This window comes from Aythya fuligula, chromosome 4 (assembly GCF_009819795.1).
Source record: "Aythya fuligula isolate bAytFul2 chromosome 4, bAytFul2.pri, whole genome shotgun sequence".
Classification (NCBI taxonomy): Eukaryota; Metazoa; Chordata; class Aves; order Anseriformes; family Anatidae; genus Aythya; species Aythya fuligula.
In genome coordinates, this window is record NC_045562.1 from 40,946,288 (window position 1) to 40,965,394 (window position 19,107).

Genomic DNA, 19,107 nt, shown 5'->3' on the forward strand with positions numbered 1-19,107 from the left:
CAGGTAAGAAACCTGACTTACCCTTCCAGTGGAACATGAAGGAAGATTTTGGACTTCGGAAGGACATTGTATATCAAAGAATTGAAATTCTTGGAGGTAAGTAACATGTCTTTGAAGATATCAAGAAAAAGTAAGTATGCAATTTGCTGTTGATTGGGTGGGCACAGCTGTCAGTAATGAAGCCGTATACTATTCCTAAACAAAGTATTTTCTCTTGCAACCTTAGCATGCATTTTGATACCTGTAATGATCCAAATTAAATGCCTCTTGTAACCGTGAAAGTTGTTGAAATCATTGCAGTTAAGTGTTTATGTGAAAACCCAAACAAAGTCATTATTGTAAACCACTGTTGCAAACATATTGCAAAAATTTACAGCATTTATTCACATACAGACAAAAAGGCACAATTCTACTGAATATTTTAACAAAAAATACAGCTGTTTTCAACTAGGTCTTTATAAATACTTCAAAAAAGGGGTAAAATAAATACAGGATTGGGCCATGTAATATAAAATAGTCATCTCTACATATACTTTTTATTTCTATCTGTTTCTCTTCATGCACCTTTTTTAATTAATTTCAGCTGAATGGACACCAAAGCTAGGCACATAGTGAAAAATCTTCTGTACAAGGTTTTACAAATGTAATGACAAATTTTTCGATTTTCTGAAATTAAGATTTGTACACAACACGTATAACCCTTCATTTAGATTTGTGTGAGTTCATAACCTAACAAATGGCATTCCAGGCAACTTTACAAAAAGTTCAACTAGCCTACAGTTTGACATAATACACCAATCATAATCAAAGATTTCTTGGTCAGTCTGCACAAGGAAAGGTAATGCTCAGAAACAGAAATTAAGCAAATGGTCTATCCCAATAGAACAGAGGGCGTGGGTTTGTATTGTCACTGCTGCTTACGACACCTCTTTGTTGAGCGCTAAGCATGGGAGACAAAACTATCCTACAGATCTGGTCACACTGCAGTCATCTTACAGCTTTTTGTAATTGGGGTGGGGGAAAAGAGCTTTTTTGGTTTTGGTTCAGCATAACTTGAAACGTTAGAAAGCTTATTAACCTAAACATCAGGGAGCAGAACAGGTAAGGCATTAATTCTGCACAATGTTAGCATTCATAATAGTGCAAATTAACAAGATACCTCTTTCAAATTGGTGTGAGGTTAAATGTTTACTTAGAATCAAAATTTAGATTATTCCATCTATGGCTTGACAAACAATTCCTTACATGGTCGTGAGCTTCTTACAGAAAATAGCAATGCCTGCCTTGAAAATGTTGCTGTATGTCGAGTAGAACTACCTGCACTTACCTGTTGTCTGTCTGTTGCTGATCAGGTAAGTGCTTTCATTTGATCACATCCCAAGAGCAACTACATCATTTCACGTTCACCTGTGCCCTGTTTAATTTTAACCTGTGTGAGTCGTGAGGTCAATCCAACTTCATGGATCCAGCAATGGTATTTTAGAAGTATACCATGTTAAACAAAATACCCTTTTCTCACCGTCACCCCAAACACTATCAAAAGGTCAAGACTTAAAACTTTTAAAACACAAATGACAGAGATACGTTCTGTCAAAATGTGTAAGTAAGCGGTAACTTGCATAGCAAGATGGGGTGTTAATAAGCCTTTTTTTGATTGAATCCTCTGGAAGACTCATTTATGGCAGAGTTCTACTGATTTTAGAATTTTCCCTGCTCAAGATGGAAGGGTCTAACATTAAAATGTAAGTGAACGTGGTAAGGGCAGGCTAGGAGTGAAAAATAATGGGATTTTGTTCTTTACGCCTGTATTTCTGTAGCACGTTGCCTGCTTAAACTTCCTTTTAACCAGTACATACCTGACTTAAATCTATGCAGAATTCCAAATTGACAGGCTTCTAACAATCCAGTTACATGTGCACTCAGTACAAAAAGTACAATAATGAACTATTAATATTATTGCTCATAGCTTACTAGTTATTGCCATTTGCAATTATTTAAAAAAAAGTATGCATATGAGTTCCCTCTTCCATCAAATCTAGTCCAGAATAGAATACTTTTTTTCTTCATTTGACTGTAAAGAGCTAATCACAATTTATTGCCTTTCCATTTTATTTAAAAATATATATTTATGTCCATTTTAAAGTAACCCTTTAGTGTCATAAGCTTGGCTTTCCCAGTACATACCATTATTAGTGCATACGTGGTGGGCTTTGGGAAATCCTAATGACTAGTGCCTTAGAATAATTTTTCTAAAATTGTCAATGTATTCCAGGAGGCAGGTGACTGACTAATGCTGCGGGTTATGCCAGAGGGCCCAGGAACCCACAAGCCTGCCCCCTTTCTCAGAACTAAGCTACACACTCAGCCTGAGTACCTTGAAGCGGTTGCAGTGTATGTGCAGCTGCAGCCCTGACCTGCCCCTTCCTTTTTCTCCAGTGTAACACCCCAGTTACGTCTGGTTATCTCGCAGACCCAGTTGCACCTAGACTGGAGCTTGCGGAGGGTTTTTGGCTGCTACCTGTTCTCAAACTGAGTGCAACAAAAACATTCTGCAAATGGAGGACAAAGACCTACCACAATCCAAGGCAGTGACCATTTTTAAGGGGGTGTAGCAGTGCAATATGGTTAAATAAATAACCATCTTTGATTCAATACACACACTAGGTAAATTAAGAGCTTGTGCTTTCTGGAAAGCAGGGGAAGGTAAGAGAATTGTAACAGTGCTGTTTTGCTAAAGGGATGAATGCAGCCTACTTCCCCCTACCCACCCTAGCCCCCTAAATGTTTCTGTGAGTTACTTTAGTGTTCATCATCCTGGTTTAGTAGTGATGTCATTTCTCTGCTTGCCCGGAAAGGTTGCAAATAAAGGAGATAGAAACTTGTCACAGAATGAGCTGGGGAGCAAACAAATCCAGCTTTAAGAGTATGTAAACATGTTTATACAGCTTGGGAATAATGGGTTATCAATCTGTCAGTCCGTAGTCACGTCTAAGAACTCTCCCCTCTCACACCAATAAATAAAGTGAAGTTGGCTTGTAGGCAGTGACTCTACTGACCATGGTGCCACGCTGCCCCGTCAGGATGCCAAGATGCTTCTCCTAATAATGTCCGTTCTCCTGCTGATAGAGCTGTTTGGACTGAGCCTCTGCTGTCTGCATTTTTTTTCAGCCACTTCAGTTTCTGAGTCGCTCATTTCTGCATCGGGGACGTACCCATCATTCTCGCTGTCAGGCTTTAGCTTGCTTTTTGCCCTGTCCTTCGGTGAACTCTGCCCACGCCCAGGTAGGGGGTAGCTGGAGTTCTGGCGGCATGTCTCCTCTGGGCTCTCGCCTGCTGCTGCCTCTCCCCCTTCTTTGGAATTCGGAATCCGCCCCAGTTTTTCACTGGGCTGGGTGGGCGTCGTAGGCACTTTAACTACTGTCTGATTAGAGTTTACTTTGACAAGACCCCCATTGCATTTAGGCACTATATCTCTCCGTGTGCCAGGTGCTGACCTACCACTGGAGTGGTTCACAGCCCTTTTGTTTTCTGATTGCCTCTGAGAGAGTTCTGTGGGTCTCAGTGGTTTGTGGTTGTGTTTGGAAGTTTTTTCCTTTAGTTCTGCCTTGATTACCTCGCATTGTGGACGATTGTCTCTTCTTTTTCTGTGGTCTGGCATAACTATGCCGTTTTTCTGCTGTGCTGATACAATCCGTGTTTCTGCAAAGGTCTTGTCAAAATTTAAAAAGCTACCTGGAGCCGCACCACCTTCCCTCTGGTTGGGCTGCCTCAGCATGGACTTGCTGTTGCTCCCAGAGCTATTTCTTACTCTGTCTCTCTTGTGTGGTTTTTTCAAAGAGTGCGTTAGAGATGTGCCCATTTGTTTCCTGAAGAATGCAGAATGCCATTTTAAATCCTCTATCTTAGGGGCGTCGGGACCCAAAGATGGACTATTGAACAACACCACGTTTTCCATTGACGCGAATGAGGAAGGCACACCTAAATGTAAACACACTGGGTTAGTCAAGCAGTCCATGTCTGGGCAAACGTAACTTTTGATTTGTACTTATTTAACTCCATTCTTCAATATAAGTGGGTGTTTGGCTGCCTACCCAGCATCTTTACACCATGACTGTGTGGCTATTTCCCGGTTTCCTAGTTAATACGGTAATTTTGAAGTTGCTCCTCTAGGAGAAAAGACTACTGTCAGTGAGATTAAGCAGAAGGAAGTACGTTGTTGCAAAGAAACATGTACTAAATACTAATGCCGTGGCACTGATAAAGCACAAACCTACTAGACAGCATATGGCACTTGAATGTAAGTCACGGTCTCTCTGTCGTAGAAGGAGCCATTAAGGACTTGCAGCAGACAGGACCTGAAGCAGCAAGCTGCTCCATGCCCATCGGTAAGAGCGCAAACGTACGGGTTTCTATAGCAGCGTGCCCACCATTAGCGCTAGGCAAATTCTCATTTTTTAATTCCAGTCTGCCAATGCCTGGTGGACTATACGAGATTTTAATGAGAATAAATGAGGTCCTGCTTGTCCTTCAAAATTAGTCATTAGTCTCTAGCCAAATCTTTCAATGCTTGTGCCTGTGGTGGTGTGTGTAAAAGATAAATGCTGAAGCATACCTGAAACTCTTTCTTGTTCCAACTGCTTTGCGTAGATGTTAAATATCTGTTCTTGAACTTTGCAAACAGATCTCTTGATTTTCTCCCTTCGGGTCACCATGTAAGTGAGATTACGCACCTAGAAGGCATCAAGTTGATGAGTTTTAAAGGAATTGTGTTTCTATAATGCTGTAACTCAGTGGTTCAAATAAATTCAGCTTAAGTACGATACACCATTTTAACAAGGTATGTTGAAGAAGGATAAATTTAAATATATATATATATATATATTACAAGACAATCTTAAATACCATTTAATTGACAGCTTAGGCTGTCGGATTTTGGAGGCTCACAGTGCAGAAGTAAATTCTATGAACAGTTATATCGTATGTATATATGTACATGTGTATATATACACACACATACAAATCTAGAGAAATGCTGAAAATGCTTAAATATGCTCAGTACTATATAGCCCAGCACCACTTGTTCCCTGTTGTTTGAGACCCAACAAGAAATACTTAATGTAGTATGAAAAATGTGGAGGCCTATTCACTGGTACCATTCTTATATTGACCCTGCCATTGTATGGTAATTGTTAAAAGTGAGGGCAGGCCAGTCCATCCATGCCATAGCACCAGGGAGGTGGCAGGGACTGAAAACAGCAAATGTTTATGTTGACAGGGGCTAGTTTTTCAGAAGAGAACTACATCTCTGGTCTTAAAATTGTGACTTTCTAATCTAGCAGTAGTGTAAGAATTTACTTTCACAGCTGTCACTCTCAGAGCTTAACGTAGTGATGGGGATCACTGAGGAGTTTATGGGATTGTTTTCAAGGCTCCTCTCTCAATTTAGCGTAGCCCACACACGGTAAAGGAGTGCTGTTGATCAGAGCCTTATGGGCTGATCTCAAATTCGCTGAGGAGGAGACTCACTTTAATGTGTGTTGAGGGTCTCCTGTATTAGGCTCCCAGTCCTGGCCCAGAGAGCACTTCAGATATTCAGTAGCTGTCATTACTTTGTGGATTTGAACTGGAAGGCATTCGTCTAGCCTGTTGCCCTTCCTGGTACAGTTCACAGCCTTTTGTTCTCTTCCTTGTCTGATCCGAGCCGCAGAACAAAGACACATCTTTGTCCACAAAATTACCTGTTTATTAGGTGAACTGGATGACACCATTTAGAAATGTTTCTAGATGGGTGACACTGTCACTAATGTAATTCATAATGAAGTCTAACAGACAACCTGAAGAAGAGCAAAAAAAATAGGCCCCTTTTTTTTTTTTTTAGCATCTGAGTTCTCTTTGATGTATGTATCAGTGAGGATAATAGAGTAGTAAAATATTAAAAGTGGTGCTAGAACGATGTATCCTGTTTTGACACCATACTTTAGAACAGAAAGGATACATACAGAATCGTTTAAGATCCAGAGAACACTGTGATAAACTCCACTTGTTTAACTGATCAAGGGAAGAATAAAAAGATCTTGAACATGCTGAACAGAAAACAAAATACAGAAGGTAGCAGCAGTCTAACACAGGGAGAGAAGGATCACAGGCCGGAAGTTGAAACCAGAGGAAAAAAATATTTAAAAACCTCCAAGAGCAACTCATTAGAAGAACAATTAGCCACTTGGATCCTTTACAAAGGATGCAGCAGATAGATCTATTAGCACCTGCTGCCCAGACTGAAAGACAAGATACAATTCTGGAAGAGGTTCTTGTTCACCACCAACCCTGTTAAGGCAGGACTTTGTGAGTCAGGTTCTATTGGTGGCCTGCATGAGCTGGACACTGGATATACATGAAAAACTAAACAAACTGTAGTACGCTTCCTGGCTCTTACATTCCTTAGTGTCTCTAGTATTTTTGTTGTTGTTGTTTGTTTGTTTGTTTGTTTGTTTAAAAAAAAAAGAGGAATTCAGGTGATTTCAGGATCAGATGTGGTTAGAACACCCTACTGATCCTATTCAACTGTTTTAGCTATCAACCAAAATCAAACAAATCTGAACCTAATTAACTGGAACAGCTACCAAACCTACTACATACAGATAGTCCAATGAAATACCGTCCTACCATGCTGTGCCAACAGGAAACACACTTGCCTCCAAATCAAGGTAAGTTCAGACCCTTCCCTTCTTGTGCACAAGGCAAAAGGAGCAGAGAAAGCCCTAAGGGCATCTGGGGGTTGCAGTACATTCCACAGCCATCGGTGTTAGTAAAAAAAAAAAAAAAAAAGCCTCAGTGCACAATCCAGTTATAAGGGGACAGCATACTGCAAACCAAGAGCCAAGGGCCCTGTGAACTAACCCTCTGGCTGAAAAAGGTAATTGACATAACCAAGTATTGGCTCTGAAATTTAAACAGAAATAGCATTAACCATCTTGTACCAAGCTGACAATACCACCTCGAGTTGCACGGGGTGCCTGCATGCAGTGGCAATAACCGAGCATGTTGTTTAGAAACAGCTAACGAAGCCCAGCACACCTTGCACAAGCACAGGCAGTGCAGTGGCTTACCCGCTCCAGATCCTGCCGGAGGTGTGTGAAGAGCTGCAGCCTTCTGAACAGAACGTCCTGCTCTCGTTTGGCCAGATTGTCCTCTTCATCCTTCTTTGGGGTAATCAAAGGCTTATTGAAGTTGGCTTTTCTTTTCAGCTTCCAGTACTCGTAAAGGAATCCCACCGGCTCCTCGGGCAGCCGCAGCACGTTAGCCACTTCCGAAGACTCAACAAAAGTATAGAACTCGTCCTCCAGCTGCTGGAGCTTTTGCTTGCGGAGGCTGACTCTGTGGGCCTCCTCCTGGTTTTGATCCATGCTGTGGAAAGGGTCAATGTGGGCAGGAAGAGAGCTGTCCTGAATCCCGTTCCCATTCTCTTGGCCGGGGCTCTCGCTGAAGGTCTCATCATCTGCTTTCTTGGTGGAGCTGTGCTTGGGACAGTACGACTTGAATTTCACCTCATCATTCTCTGCCAGTATCGTCTTCATCTCCAAGCCACGGTCAAACGCACAGGTGACATGAAAGGCTGTTCTGCAGTTCTTCACTGAACACTGCACAAATTAGAGGAAAATTCATCAAATACAAATACTAAGAAGCCACAGTGCCTAAAACTATTTAAGCGGCCAGGACTGCTTTGGAAGAGCAACCCCATTACCAGGCTCTGCTTCTAAGCTGCATGTACTTTCTTGCTCTCTTTTAATTAGGTTTACAATTTAGTGCTTTCAGGCCCAGGCAAACGGACCAAGTGGCCCAGTGGGACAGGAGTGGTTAGCCCCTCCCTAGCCCAACCACACTATTCAATAACCAGCAAACCCGCAAGCAGAGCCACTCACTTAAAGCAGCGTTACACAAAGCAAAGTGTTCCTCCTTTGACTGTGCCAGCATGAGACGGGGGAAAAAAAAACACCTCAGTGGCTGCAGGCCAGTCTGATACTTTAATTGAAAGTCTTTCCCAGCACCTGGACGCATGCATGCTACCCAAAAGGCCTCAACTGACTAGGTATTTCTTTTCCTGTTATGGAAAGCTTATGATGTCAAATATTATATCACTGTCAATCCCTACTTTGCTTGCTCACAGCCTTCACTTCACCTGGGGGATGGGAAGAATTGAAAGTTCAGGGTTTTTTTCCACTTTTCTTCGTTCCCAGTCAACCAGCTGTTCACTGGAGTGATGGGCACCAGGTCAGATGACTTAGCACTACATTTCAGTTACACTTTCTCTTGCAAAATGCTGCTCTAGCTATTGCCAGCTGTAAACTGAAAGGTTTAGATACACACATACACACACTTAACTCACACCTCTGTCTGCCTCCAGTGAAAAGAATCTGAAGTTTAAATGAATGTTACTGATATTAACTAGGAGGAAACGAAACTATGCTTACCACAACTCATCTAACCTTAAAGAGAAGTGCACCGCACTAAGATGTTTATGCAGTACTTTGTGAAGAAGCCAAGTATCTTTCCCTGGATTTTCCTGCTGAGGTTGACTCAGCAGCCAGCAGGCATATGGAAGGTACACTAAACTGCAGAAGTTTCAAATGAATATTCTTTAATTAAAAATCAACATATAAAAGGAATTAAAAAAAATAAAAAGCATCTTTTGTCCTTTCCTCTCTCTAACCAACAGGGCAAAAGCTGTACCAAACCATACAGAAGAATACTCCAGCTATGAGAGTAGCTTTCAGTGTGGCTCATGTTTTATTGGGAGGAGGGGGGCAAGTGTGCATCATCAGAATGAAAGCTGCTGAACTTGGGAGACTCTGCAGTCTTGTTTTTCCAAGCGTATTCCAGCTGGTCTCTGCCCAGCCTGATACATACTTCCAGCTGCTGGCTTTTCTAATTACTGTGAACATTTCATAACATCTCTGGAGGATCAAGAATTGCTCTCTCTTAGTTCATCCTGTTAATGCTATTCCTTCATAGTGCAGTGACTTTGTAAAATGATGTTCTCTGCCATGTAAGATTTCACAATACAAACCTAAATACTTCTCATTGCTAGCTTTAATGATACTAAGATTTACACAATTCCTGCAAGGAGGTACTACATTTACAAGTTTACATACTGTGGACAGATTTCTCCACTTCAAAACGTACTTTTTTAAATACATTCCTTGAATAGAAATGGACTGATTTCACTGTAACTACTGCTGCATTGCTGTTTTACAACTTTTTCTGGCTACTTCATCAAATGGCTCAAAATAGAGGAAAAAAGGAAATGAATAAAATCTGATCTCTAAGAGGAATAGGATTTTAGCCATCTTTGTGCCTTACCATCACAGTTACTGTAACATTAGGCTCACCACAAAATAGTAAGAGTTCTACTTCAGGCTGCTTACTTGTTAAATAGGCAGCAGTACTGTCCTGTCTGGCTCAGGGAACTTTATGATGATCATTTCCTTAAGTATTTGAAACATTTTGAAGGTGAGCAAGCATTATTGCAAATTCTAACCTACATTTTATTACGTTTTTCTACATGGTTGTAACACTTTGCTGTAAGTGGCTCACCTCTCCCTTTCTCTCATCCACTTCTTCCCAAGTAAGTTAAACTTTTGTCTGATCTCTCAGGAAAGGAAAGCGGATAGATCCTCTTCAAAAAAATGTAGGCTTTAAGAACATGTTTTCTCAATCTCTAGATTCTACAATTGTTTTCAAAATTATCACTTCACATTTCAAAGCTTTTTTTTTTTTTTTTTTTTTTTTTTTTTTTTTTTAACTGTAAAGGATCTGCAAATGCTTTACAGTTAATAATCCAATGTAATTATGCACATGAAACCACACTGCCCAATCTGAAATGCTCTGGTACAGATCAGTTCAGTGTATTTAACAGTGACAACAATTCACAGGCTACAGTGAGACAGGCTGTGGCCATGTCCAATTGAAACTACAGAGAGAATTTCAGAACTATGCAGTGAGCCAAACTGGCACTGGCCCAAGAATGTGAGTTGTTGGTACAAAACAACTGCCTTTATAGCATTGGCTTTATAGCTTATATATTGCCTATGGACATCATTCTTTTTGGAAATGCAAAGACCAGACTTTCATTTTTCTTCGATTCTGCCCCATATAACTGTTGCAGGCAATCATCACCACTGAGCTCAGGTGAGTATCAGAAGTCAGAAGGATAATGTGGCTCTGCTTCTGTAGCAACATGAGCTGGGAAACTGACACCCAGGAGATTGGTTGGTTTGTTTTTCCACAGAAACAACAAGAGCTCCAGATCTACCCACAACCAATGGAGGAAATGGGGCTCAATCCCTCAACTTGTGGCTTGCCTGAATCTTGGGGCAGACCAGTCCAGCAATGTTTCTTTCTCGGTGCTCAAAAAGCCTGTTATTAACTGATCAGATATTCTCCTCAGTAAATTAAAAAAGCTGAAGCAACATTAAGATGAATAAAATAGATCCAGAAAAAAGGCAAAGGCCTGTAGTTTCACTGCCTTCTTTGTAATAAAAACAGAGCTTGAAATCACTCTAATCCCAACTATACTGACAGCCAAAACAGTCCAATGTTTAGTACCTAAAATCAGAAATTCAAAACCAACTAGCTTCATCATCGAAGTGAAGGTGTTTGCTTCCACTGACTTTAGTAAAATCTTGGCATGCTCAGCACCTTTAAAATTTCAGTTGTTAGAAGCAATTATACAACTCCTACTGAAGTATCTACCTCATCTTAGAAGTCACTGAATAGGGGCTAACATAGGTTTCAGCACAGAAGCTTTCAGCATCCAAGTTTTGATTGTGCATGTGGTACATACATCACAGAAATATATTTTCTCCTTCTACTCAACAGCATTTAAGTTTTATTTCAGGTGTACTAATAAACGTATCTATGTATCTACAGATTATAACGTTTTATGGGATGACCTATTTTTATTGAAATTTTACTAGAAGGAATGAGCACACTAACTTTCAAAAGCACTTTGTATGCAATTAAGTCCATAGTAGCAAACATTAAATCCAAGAAACTTTACTGAGAATACATGTGCCTATCTACAAAATCCCAACAAAACAAAACAGAGAGATACTCATACTATTAACTTACCTGTATAGAAGCCCCAACTTTTTCATTACAAAGGCTGCACACCAATGCCCATCTACTGCTGGGAATGTGAGACACTTTTGTAATGGGCTCCATTTTCTCTGGACTTCCAATGCTCACCTAAGAGAAAAAATATTAAAAACCAGAGCAATTATTACACCTTTAAATGAAACGGGAAATAATCTTATCAAAGAAATCCAATTCCCTGCATGCATATGCAAAATTTGCGTATTCCAAGTTCCTCAGTTTGTAAGGAACTAAAAGAATCACAATTTGTTTTTAAAAAGCAGTTCCTCATTGAATGATCAAACTAGTTTCTAGGTGACCCCCCATCAGTTTAAAGTTATTGCAAAAAATAACCATTTTGATTATAAAGGCCATAGGAATTCTCATTGTCACATCCAAACTTCCCCCTTCTTCACCTTTAATGTTTGGTGTACAAAATGAAACAGTACTTTGTGTGCTCATTAAATGAGCTTTGCCATCAGTCATCCCTTCCGAGGCCTAATTTTGATTGACAAAGCTTAATGTAATTACTTTCTTTACAGATGATGCATTATCCTGCCAGACCTTACATTGAACATCTTTTATACTGACTTCCTAGGAAGCACCACATATACACATGCAAGTCGCTGTAGCAACACACGCTAGGCTGAGCAGTGTTCTTATCAGATTCCCTCTCTCCCAGAACCACAGCAGCACTCAACAGAGGGACACTCCTGGCAGATCCGTGCCTACCTCTGGAATCCACAGAGCACAGCTGACGTGAACCCACTTGGTGCCGCTCCGGGTCGGCTTCATGGCGCCACCCTTCTTGGGACACAGCAAGCACTTGGGCTGAACACCGAGCGCGCAGGTCCTGCAGAGCCAACTGCCCTCCGGCACCTTCAGGATCCCATAACATGCCTGTACTCCCGTTCACAGGAAAGAGAAAGCGGACAGAGGAGATGACATGCATTTCTGTTACTTCTTAGCTGTGATCACAGGTAGCCTTTCAGAACTCTCAAAACATCGTTAATGGAATTTATAACACTATAGAAACATTAGCTTGCGGAGCAAGCTAAATTGTAAGGTAAATTACCTTACAGCTTTCATAGATGTTATTTCACTTGTACAAATACATTTAAGTAACGCGTGCAAGACAATGCTGCTCTTGCTTATCAGACAACACAGCTTTCTGAACAGTGAATGACAAAGCAAACTTAAGTTGGGAAGGAACAACAAGCTCACAGGAAGGCATCTTCCATAGCAGGAAGCAGCCAAGAAAACAGATACACCAAAACTGGATCTGTAATTCCACGCTAAAAAGGCTTTTTAATTGCTACACAATAGCGCTTCATTAGCTCAGCTCGGGTCAGTAGGTGCATAGAAAGAGTAAGAAGAAAGCAAGAGAAGTGACCAGGTGAGAATGTACAACAAGGTACACGTTTTGGGGAGGCTACTCCTTACCTTCTAACTTCCTTGTTGTTTGTGTGTATTGTAACAACACCATTTCTTAATCCTCTTAGTATGACATTTCTACAGTCACATGTAATAACTGTCTTTCTCAATTTTATCATTTCTGAATTCATCCCACTGCTCAATAGAGAACTTTGCACCAACTTAATAGATCAGTGTCTGTCAATGGAAAAATCCAACCTATCATCTTTAGCAGTTTAGAAAAGTTTCTGTTGCTACCCCTGCACTCCCCTGCTGTGCCCTGGCCGCCATACCTGATGCACACAAATATTGCATTTGTCACAAAACACCATTTCGTTGCCATCTTCTCCATCTGGAGACTGACAGACATCACAGACAACATCTTCATCATATTCAATCCCAAGTCCTTCTTCTGTCTCGATAGCATGGTTCATGTTGTCATAGCACCGTTGTTCGAACTCCTCTATGACCCTTTCCATTGTGTACTCGTCCAGCTCAGACATCCCTGGGAAACAGGATTTGTTATTTATTGAAAGGGAACAACCACCACCACTACACACAACTCCAGATATTTATTTATTTATTTTTTTTTTAACAACACCAGAGTATATACAGCCCAACTCCCCCCACCACAAACACACATATTTCACCCCTAGACAATCGTGCCTGTTCCAGCACGAACTAGGGAAACTGCAAAAAATGACAAGAAGTTGTATAACTATATTAAATTAATAGAAGCACAGTATTCAAACCTATCTTTCAAAATCCTCAAAGAAACTCATAAACTGATTTTGGCTTCCTGGTCTTGTTCTCATTTTTCCTTCTTGGATGACAACATCTATGGCTTTTGCTTTTGCTGCAATTTTGCAACCCAGATATTCTATTTCTAGTAAAAGATTTGACAGAGTTTTGAACAGAAAGTGAAGGAAAAACAAAATCAATGACAAAATCTGGTATGATATTTGTACCAAATTAGCAGTTTCTAACAACAGCTTTTTTCTTTTTTTTTTTTTTTCCTCCTATTATTTCTTAAGTTCCATCCCAGCAGGGTGCAACCCCAAATGAGGTCCCCATCAGATCTTGCTACACCAATAGATTTGTTTGAAAAAGTGAAAACCAGAGGTGTAATAAATGCAGCATCAAATCGGGGAACCGGTCTCTGCAGTGTCCATCAGAAAACTATTAGTGACTACAGCTCCATTATGTTATGCAATATAATTAACAAATCTGAATTATGAAGTGATAATTATAATCCCAAGAAAGTATCTGCCAGAAAAGCAGAAGGAAAAATAAAGTGCACAGTGCTTCCCCCATCTTCCATCTCTCACTTGCCATGAGCATGAGTTGGATGCAATGCTTCCACGTTGGTACTACACCAACCCTTACCACAACATTACGACACAAACCCTTGTGAAACCAAGAAAGCCATGCTACTACACCAGTCATTTTCCCCTTGTAAAGTCAGTTTAACGCAAGAATTTCCATATTCTTAGATTACTACACTGAAGCATAGGCTTAGGATGACACCCTACTTTTGCCTAACTCCTAATACCTAATATTCACTGTGACATACAGAAGATGGCAACCTCATGATATGCATTTGAACAAGAAAACTCTTCCTTTGGCTCTCTCTGTGAGTAACTGAGCCACAAATTCCACAAAATGCTGAAGAAAAAACCTCCCTAAATCCCAGATCAGAGGAGAAACACTCTACAAAAGTGTTTCCACCTTCAGGGAACAGGACCTTACCACAGAGATCGATGCATTCCTTACTACCCAAACAGAGCAGCTGAGGTAGCAGGAGGAAACACCCAAAACCATGCTGATGAACAGAGCAAACGTTGCCCTGCAGCCCCAAAATGCTATGCTGGCAAAGCACACTATGGCAAGAGTTACAACAGCTTGCAAGTAAATTCTAACCTCGTGACTGCTATCGCTTTATAAAAATCCTTTAGAGAGATGTCACCCACTGTCTGTTGATAAGGATTTAAAAAATGGGAGTGAAGGAGCTGTGGCTTCATTTCAAATGTTGCGTTCTGGCTTTTAAAGAAAGATTATACATTTTCAACACCTGAAGCACTGCAGCAGATATCAAAGAAAACATTGGGAATTCATAGCTGCAGGGACACCGTAAGGCAAGCCCTCCAACTGCAGATCAGGAAGCATTTCACTTTTTAATGGAGAAAAATACACAGAACTACATGAATAGTCTGATGAGCTCTTAAGGGCCTTGATGGCAAAATTGGAATTTTGTGAGAACTCCCTTATAAAGCAGAAAGTAGCAGAGAACACGACCACGTTGCCATATTCTGACCTGGTCTAAGCAAACACAACTGAGCAGTTACAAAAGCATACACATTAGGGCTTAATCACATCAGATCTGGCCTCCCACAGAAACCCCAAGGTGATTAGTCTCTTCAGATCTCTATCACCTCTTCCCACTGCTGACCCCTTGCAAAAATTCTTCTTAAGCTTACCAGCTTTAAAAAAAAAAAAAAATACAAACAACAAAATGCTCATTGCTCACCCATTTCTTTGAATTCTTCGTTGGCAAGTTGCAGCCATGCTACATCCACATCATTGAGATCATAGCGACACACGCTGTCTGCTAAGGTCCGAATGTCGACATAGCCCAGCTCTGGAGGCTCGGAGCCTGACGAAGCAATGTACTTCCTGGGGCGTGTAAACGTGACAGCTTTTGTCTCAGACACAATCCTAAAACAGACAAATGCACACTAGGTATGCTGGGCTGCTGAAAAACTTGTTTCTAGAGAACTCAAAATGCCTCATGCTAAGTGGCTAACAGGCACAAGCAATCTTCAAAGCATATCTTGCACAACTGAGATGGGAACAAAAACCAGTACATTGCATTTTCATACAGGATTTGCAATATTATGATAAATTAATTGGAATTATCTAGAAACCCTTTTCATTTCCAGAATTATAAATAAAATGAAAAAAATGGAGGACAGAACTCTGGCTACTCTTACCTGAATGTCATACTCGTTTAAAACTAGAGTTAGACAGTCTGTCTTTAGGTAGTGATGGCTGCCATATACACAGGTGTTAAACTGTTTTATGACTTTTTTTAAATCCATCTGCTTAACTACCATAGCAAGGTCAAGAAAATTCAAGAATTAAAGTTTTGTTTCTTACAGTGCATTGCTTTTGAATGTTTGGGAGGGTTTTTTGCTACAGCATCACCATCTTTGTGAAATTCAGAAGCCCTTTCCCACAGAGAATCAGAAATTTGCAATTGCTTGGCCTTCACTTACCCAAACAGATCCAACCTCTGGCATCCTAGGTCTGCATTTCCTCTTTCACAATGCCTAATCCCGTACTGCGCCAAACCTTTGCGCAAATATTAATCAGTAGCCACTGAAACTACCTCTCCCCCCTCTCAGGGTCTGAAGGCTCCAGGCGGCCAACCAGAACAACACAAAAGCGCATCTGAGCTGCAGGCCAGGATTTTGTTCAAGCACAGGTATTGGTTCAGGAGACAGTGAACTACCTACAGCACATAACCTGGTCTAGGTCAGATTCTTGCATTACTGCAACTTTGCGGCACCAGGAACCGTGGGCAGAAATGCCCAGTAGGCGAAGGACAGCAGTCATTCTCCCAGTGAGCTGAAGATTCACCTCCAAAGAGCCAGACAGCTGTGTCAGTTCAGCTGCTGTGCAGGACTCTCAGCAGAGGATGCTGCACCTTCTCTTAGGTAGCTGCACAGGCTAAAATTCAGTGCGAGTGCAACGCAGTTCCTGGTGTAACACTGATACCTCCAGGAGCAACAGGGCCACGCTGCCAAATGACTCCTTCCTGCAGCGCCAGTCCCAGCACTAGCACTGGTGATTTTTTTGTGCTCCAATCCCACGCGGGCAGAGATGGCACCACCCCACGCAGACAGGGCTTTCTCTTGGGAACAGCCAAAGCTCCATGAGAAGGAGGACATCCTCTGCCCTGTTTTGCTCCCAACTGTGCCCCCCCCCCCCCCCTAAAAAAAAAAAAAAAAAAAGAAAAAAAAAAAAAAGAAAGATCTCCTGACCTGTCATTACTGCATCTGCACAACCAGATCTCTGTAAACCAGTCTCCTGCACAGCCCTAAACCTTCCCCTCACCTAGGTTATTTCAGACAAAATCTGAACCTGAGACATAATGGACAAGGGCCAAATGCTGAATTTTCAGCTTCTGTGGTGCAGAAGGGAACTGTGTAAGAATGAGAAGGTGAACGATTTTGGCAGGCTAACTGCACTGCCTGAATTGATCCTGGTCATACTGCACAGTATTAAAATATTACAGACTACTACATCTCACAGACGTTTTATTTTAAACAGGGGGCACTGCTTGCTGAATCTTCTGTACCATCAATTCCTTCCCAAGTACTTCTCTGTGTGGAAATTACAACCTCTGGGCTGCATGCTGCACACACTGTCTATACACCACTGTAGTGGCACAGAAGAAATAAACACAGGTAGTTTGGCTTTACAAACAACACCTTACTCTCGTTATTTTTGAGACAGAAGTAAATAAAAAATATATAAAAAAGAGCTGCAATGCTCCGAAAAGGAGGTTCAACTAGGCAAATCACCTGTCTGAGGCTACACTCACACTGAAGCACCACATGGACTCACTCCTTTCCCCACCCTGCTGGGCTGTGTTTTCCTTTTATGCTACACCAGCTGCTACTGCTGCTGACCCAACTCAGGGTAACCTCATCCTCCCCTCCCAACGTTAAGCATGGAACTGTTTGAGCACTCCAGCATAACTCTGGCATCTTGCGAGGGGACAAACAGGGTAAGAATCAGGCATCAGGAGGCCACTGAGCAGCAGGTACTCAGCAGTAAAAACCTCACAAGACAGCTCAGCGCCTAAAAAAAAATAGCAGTGCCTCCTGTGCTGACATCCACACCTTTGGGTGCCCTCCTTCCCCATCCCCTTTAATTTCTTGATTTTGGAGCACATTCACAAGCGTGACTCTCTCCTAAAGAGCACGTGGAGCTGACAGGGCCACCCAGCTACCTCCCCAGACTTAAGGCAGACACAGGTCGGGGAATACCTGGGAGGGTCTCCCCCTGCTCCCAGGTCTCCTGGCCCTCCTGCAGACTTCAAAGAACACAGCAAGGAGGAGACAACGTGAATGCACCTGTGCAGAGGGGGGGGGGGGGCATTTATACAGGCTGTGGGTGAGGGCAGCGTGGAGCAGGGTACAAGCTCCATGGTCAAACAGCACGCTCCTGTGCCCTGCAGTGCCCAGCAGACAGGGAAACACCGAGCTGCCTCCCTGAGGAGAGCACCAGCTCTGATCCCTCTGAAGGCGAAGGAGTAAAGGGTTTACCTGCCATGCAGGTCAGTTCTGCACTGTACAGGCCTGGTGGGGCTGTGCAGCTGTCTACAGGTTTCTGCACAGAACACAGGAAGCACAAACAAACCCTCCTGCAAACCCCCTGCAACATTAAAGCTGCCAGACACAGAGCTAACGGAAGCACTGTCACATAAGCCAGAGTTTTTTGCTGTGTATCAGCGCTTGGGCTGTTGTGGCCCCTTCAGCACTGCTGTGTCACGTGGCAATGCCGTACGCACCAGCCTGCACTCACTCAAAGAGATCTAGCATGTTTAAGTGGCAATCATCCTTCTCACTTTCTCCAACTCCTGTCCCAACTAAGCATGAAACAGATAGATGGGCTGCAGTGCGCTCCTGCCCTTACAGCTGGATTGTTTAATTTGAAACAGAAAACAACATCTAAGTGTAACAAACAAGGGAAGGAAAATAATGGTTTCTTGGATAAGAGCTGGAAAATCTCACATTAATGTGTTCAGTTACACACACATCAGGATGGTTCTTAAAACAGCTAAAACGTTGTACAAACAGTTTTCTGAGTTAGTAAATCAAATGAAAAAAAATCATAAAACCAAAATAAATGCTGTATTTTCTCTAGCTCTTAAATCTGGCTTGTCGAATTGTTCTCTGAAAAGAACCTATGGCTTGGAACTGCGCACAAAGACGAGGTCTCTCCCAGCAATACTGAGTGAGGTCAAGTCTGGGCTTAAAAATGCAATGGAAGGGATTTTTAAAGCTCTGTCATTAAACTCCATCCTAACATAACGCCAGAAATGACTCTCTGATACTCACTCGTATGTCAACACACAGGCAGAACAGGCCTGACTCTTGACCCCTCTGACCATTCAAAAAGCTGAGGCATGTTGCTCTCTCTGAGAACCAGGACCTTTCTAGCTAGACACTGCAGAATAAAGCTCAAGAAGCCAAGGCAACGTAGACAAAAGCTGCTAGCATAAATGTATATTTGTTTACATTCCTCCAAACTATACCTGGCTACTGGTTCTGGGATGGTCCCTGGGCTAACTGGCACCTGCACTCCCTTTTCCCACTCCTGCCTCCAGGGGTCTGCCAGCACATAGTATTCATCAGGGTTCAGCTGGAAGGAGTCATGTAACTTCATGGCAGTGATCAGGTCCGTTCTGAACACCTGCAAAGAGAGCGACCAAGAGAGAAAAATAGAGACACTGACATTTGATATTTACACTCTATGATTCACAGCTCCAGGGTA

General features: G+C 41.9%; 1 protein-coding gene across 1 annotated transcript in view; it reads right to left on the reverse strand.

The window, feature by feature from the left end:
- Positions 1-116: 116 nt before the first annotated feature.
- JADE1 (jade family PHD finger 1) overlaps positions 117-19,107 on the reverse strand; it is a 33,842-nt gene continuing 14,851 nt past the window's right edge. The window contains exons 3-10 of the mRNA XM_032186644.1: positions 18,869-19,026; positions 15,071-15,258; positions 12,837-13,048; positions 11,863-12,030; positions 11,128-11,244; positions 7,107-7,637; positions 4,613-4,730; positions 117-3,978 (exon numbers count right to left, since the gene is read on the reverse strand). Coding sequence (XP_032042535.1) covers positions 3,077-3,978; positions 4,613-4,730; positions 7,107-7,637; positions 11,128-11,244; positions 11,863-12,030; positions 12,837-13,048; positions 15,071-15,258; positions 18,869-19,026 — 2,394 coding nt within the window. The 3' untranslated portion in view covers positions 117-3,076. The remainder of the gene's footprint in view (positions 3,979-4,612; positions 4,731-7,106; positions 7,638-11,127; positions 11,245-11,862; positions 12,031-12,836; positions 13,049-15,070; positions 15,259-18,868; positions 19,027-19,107) is intronic.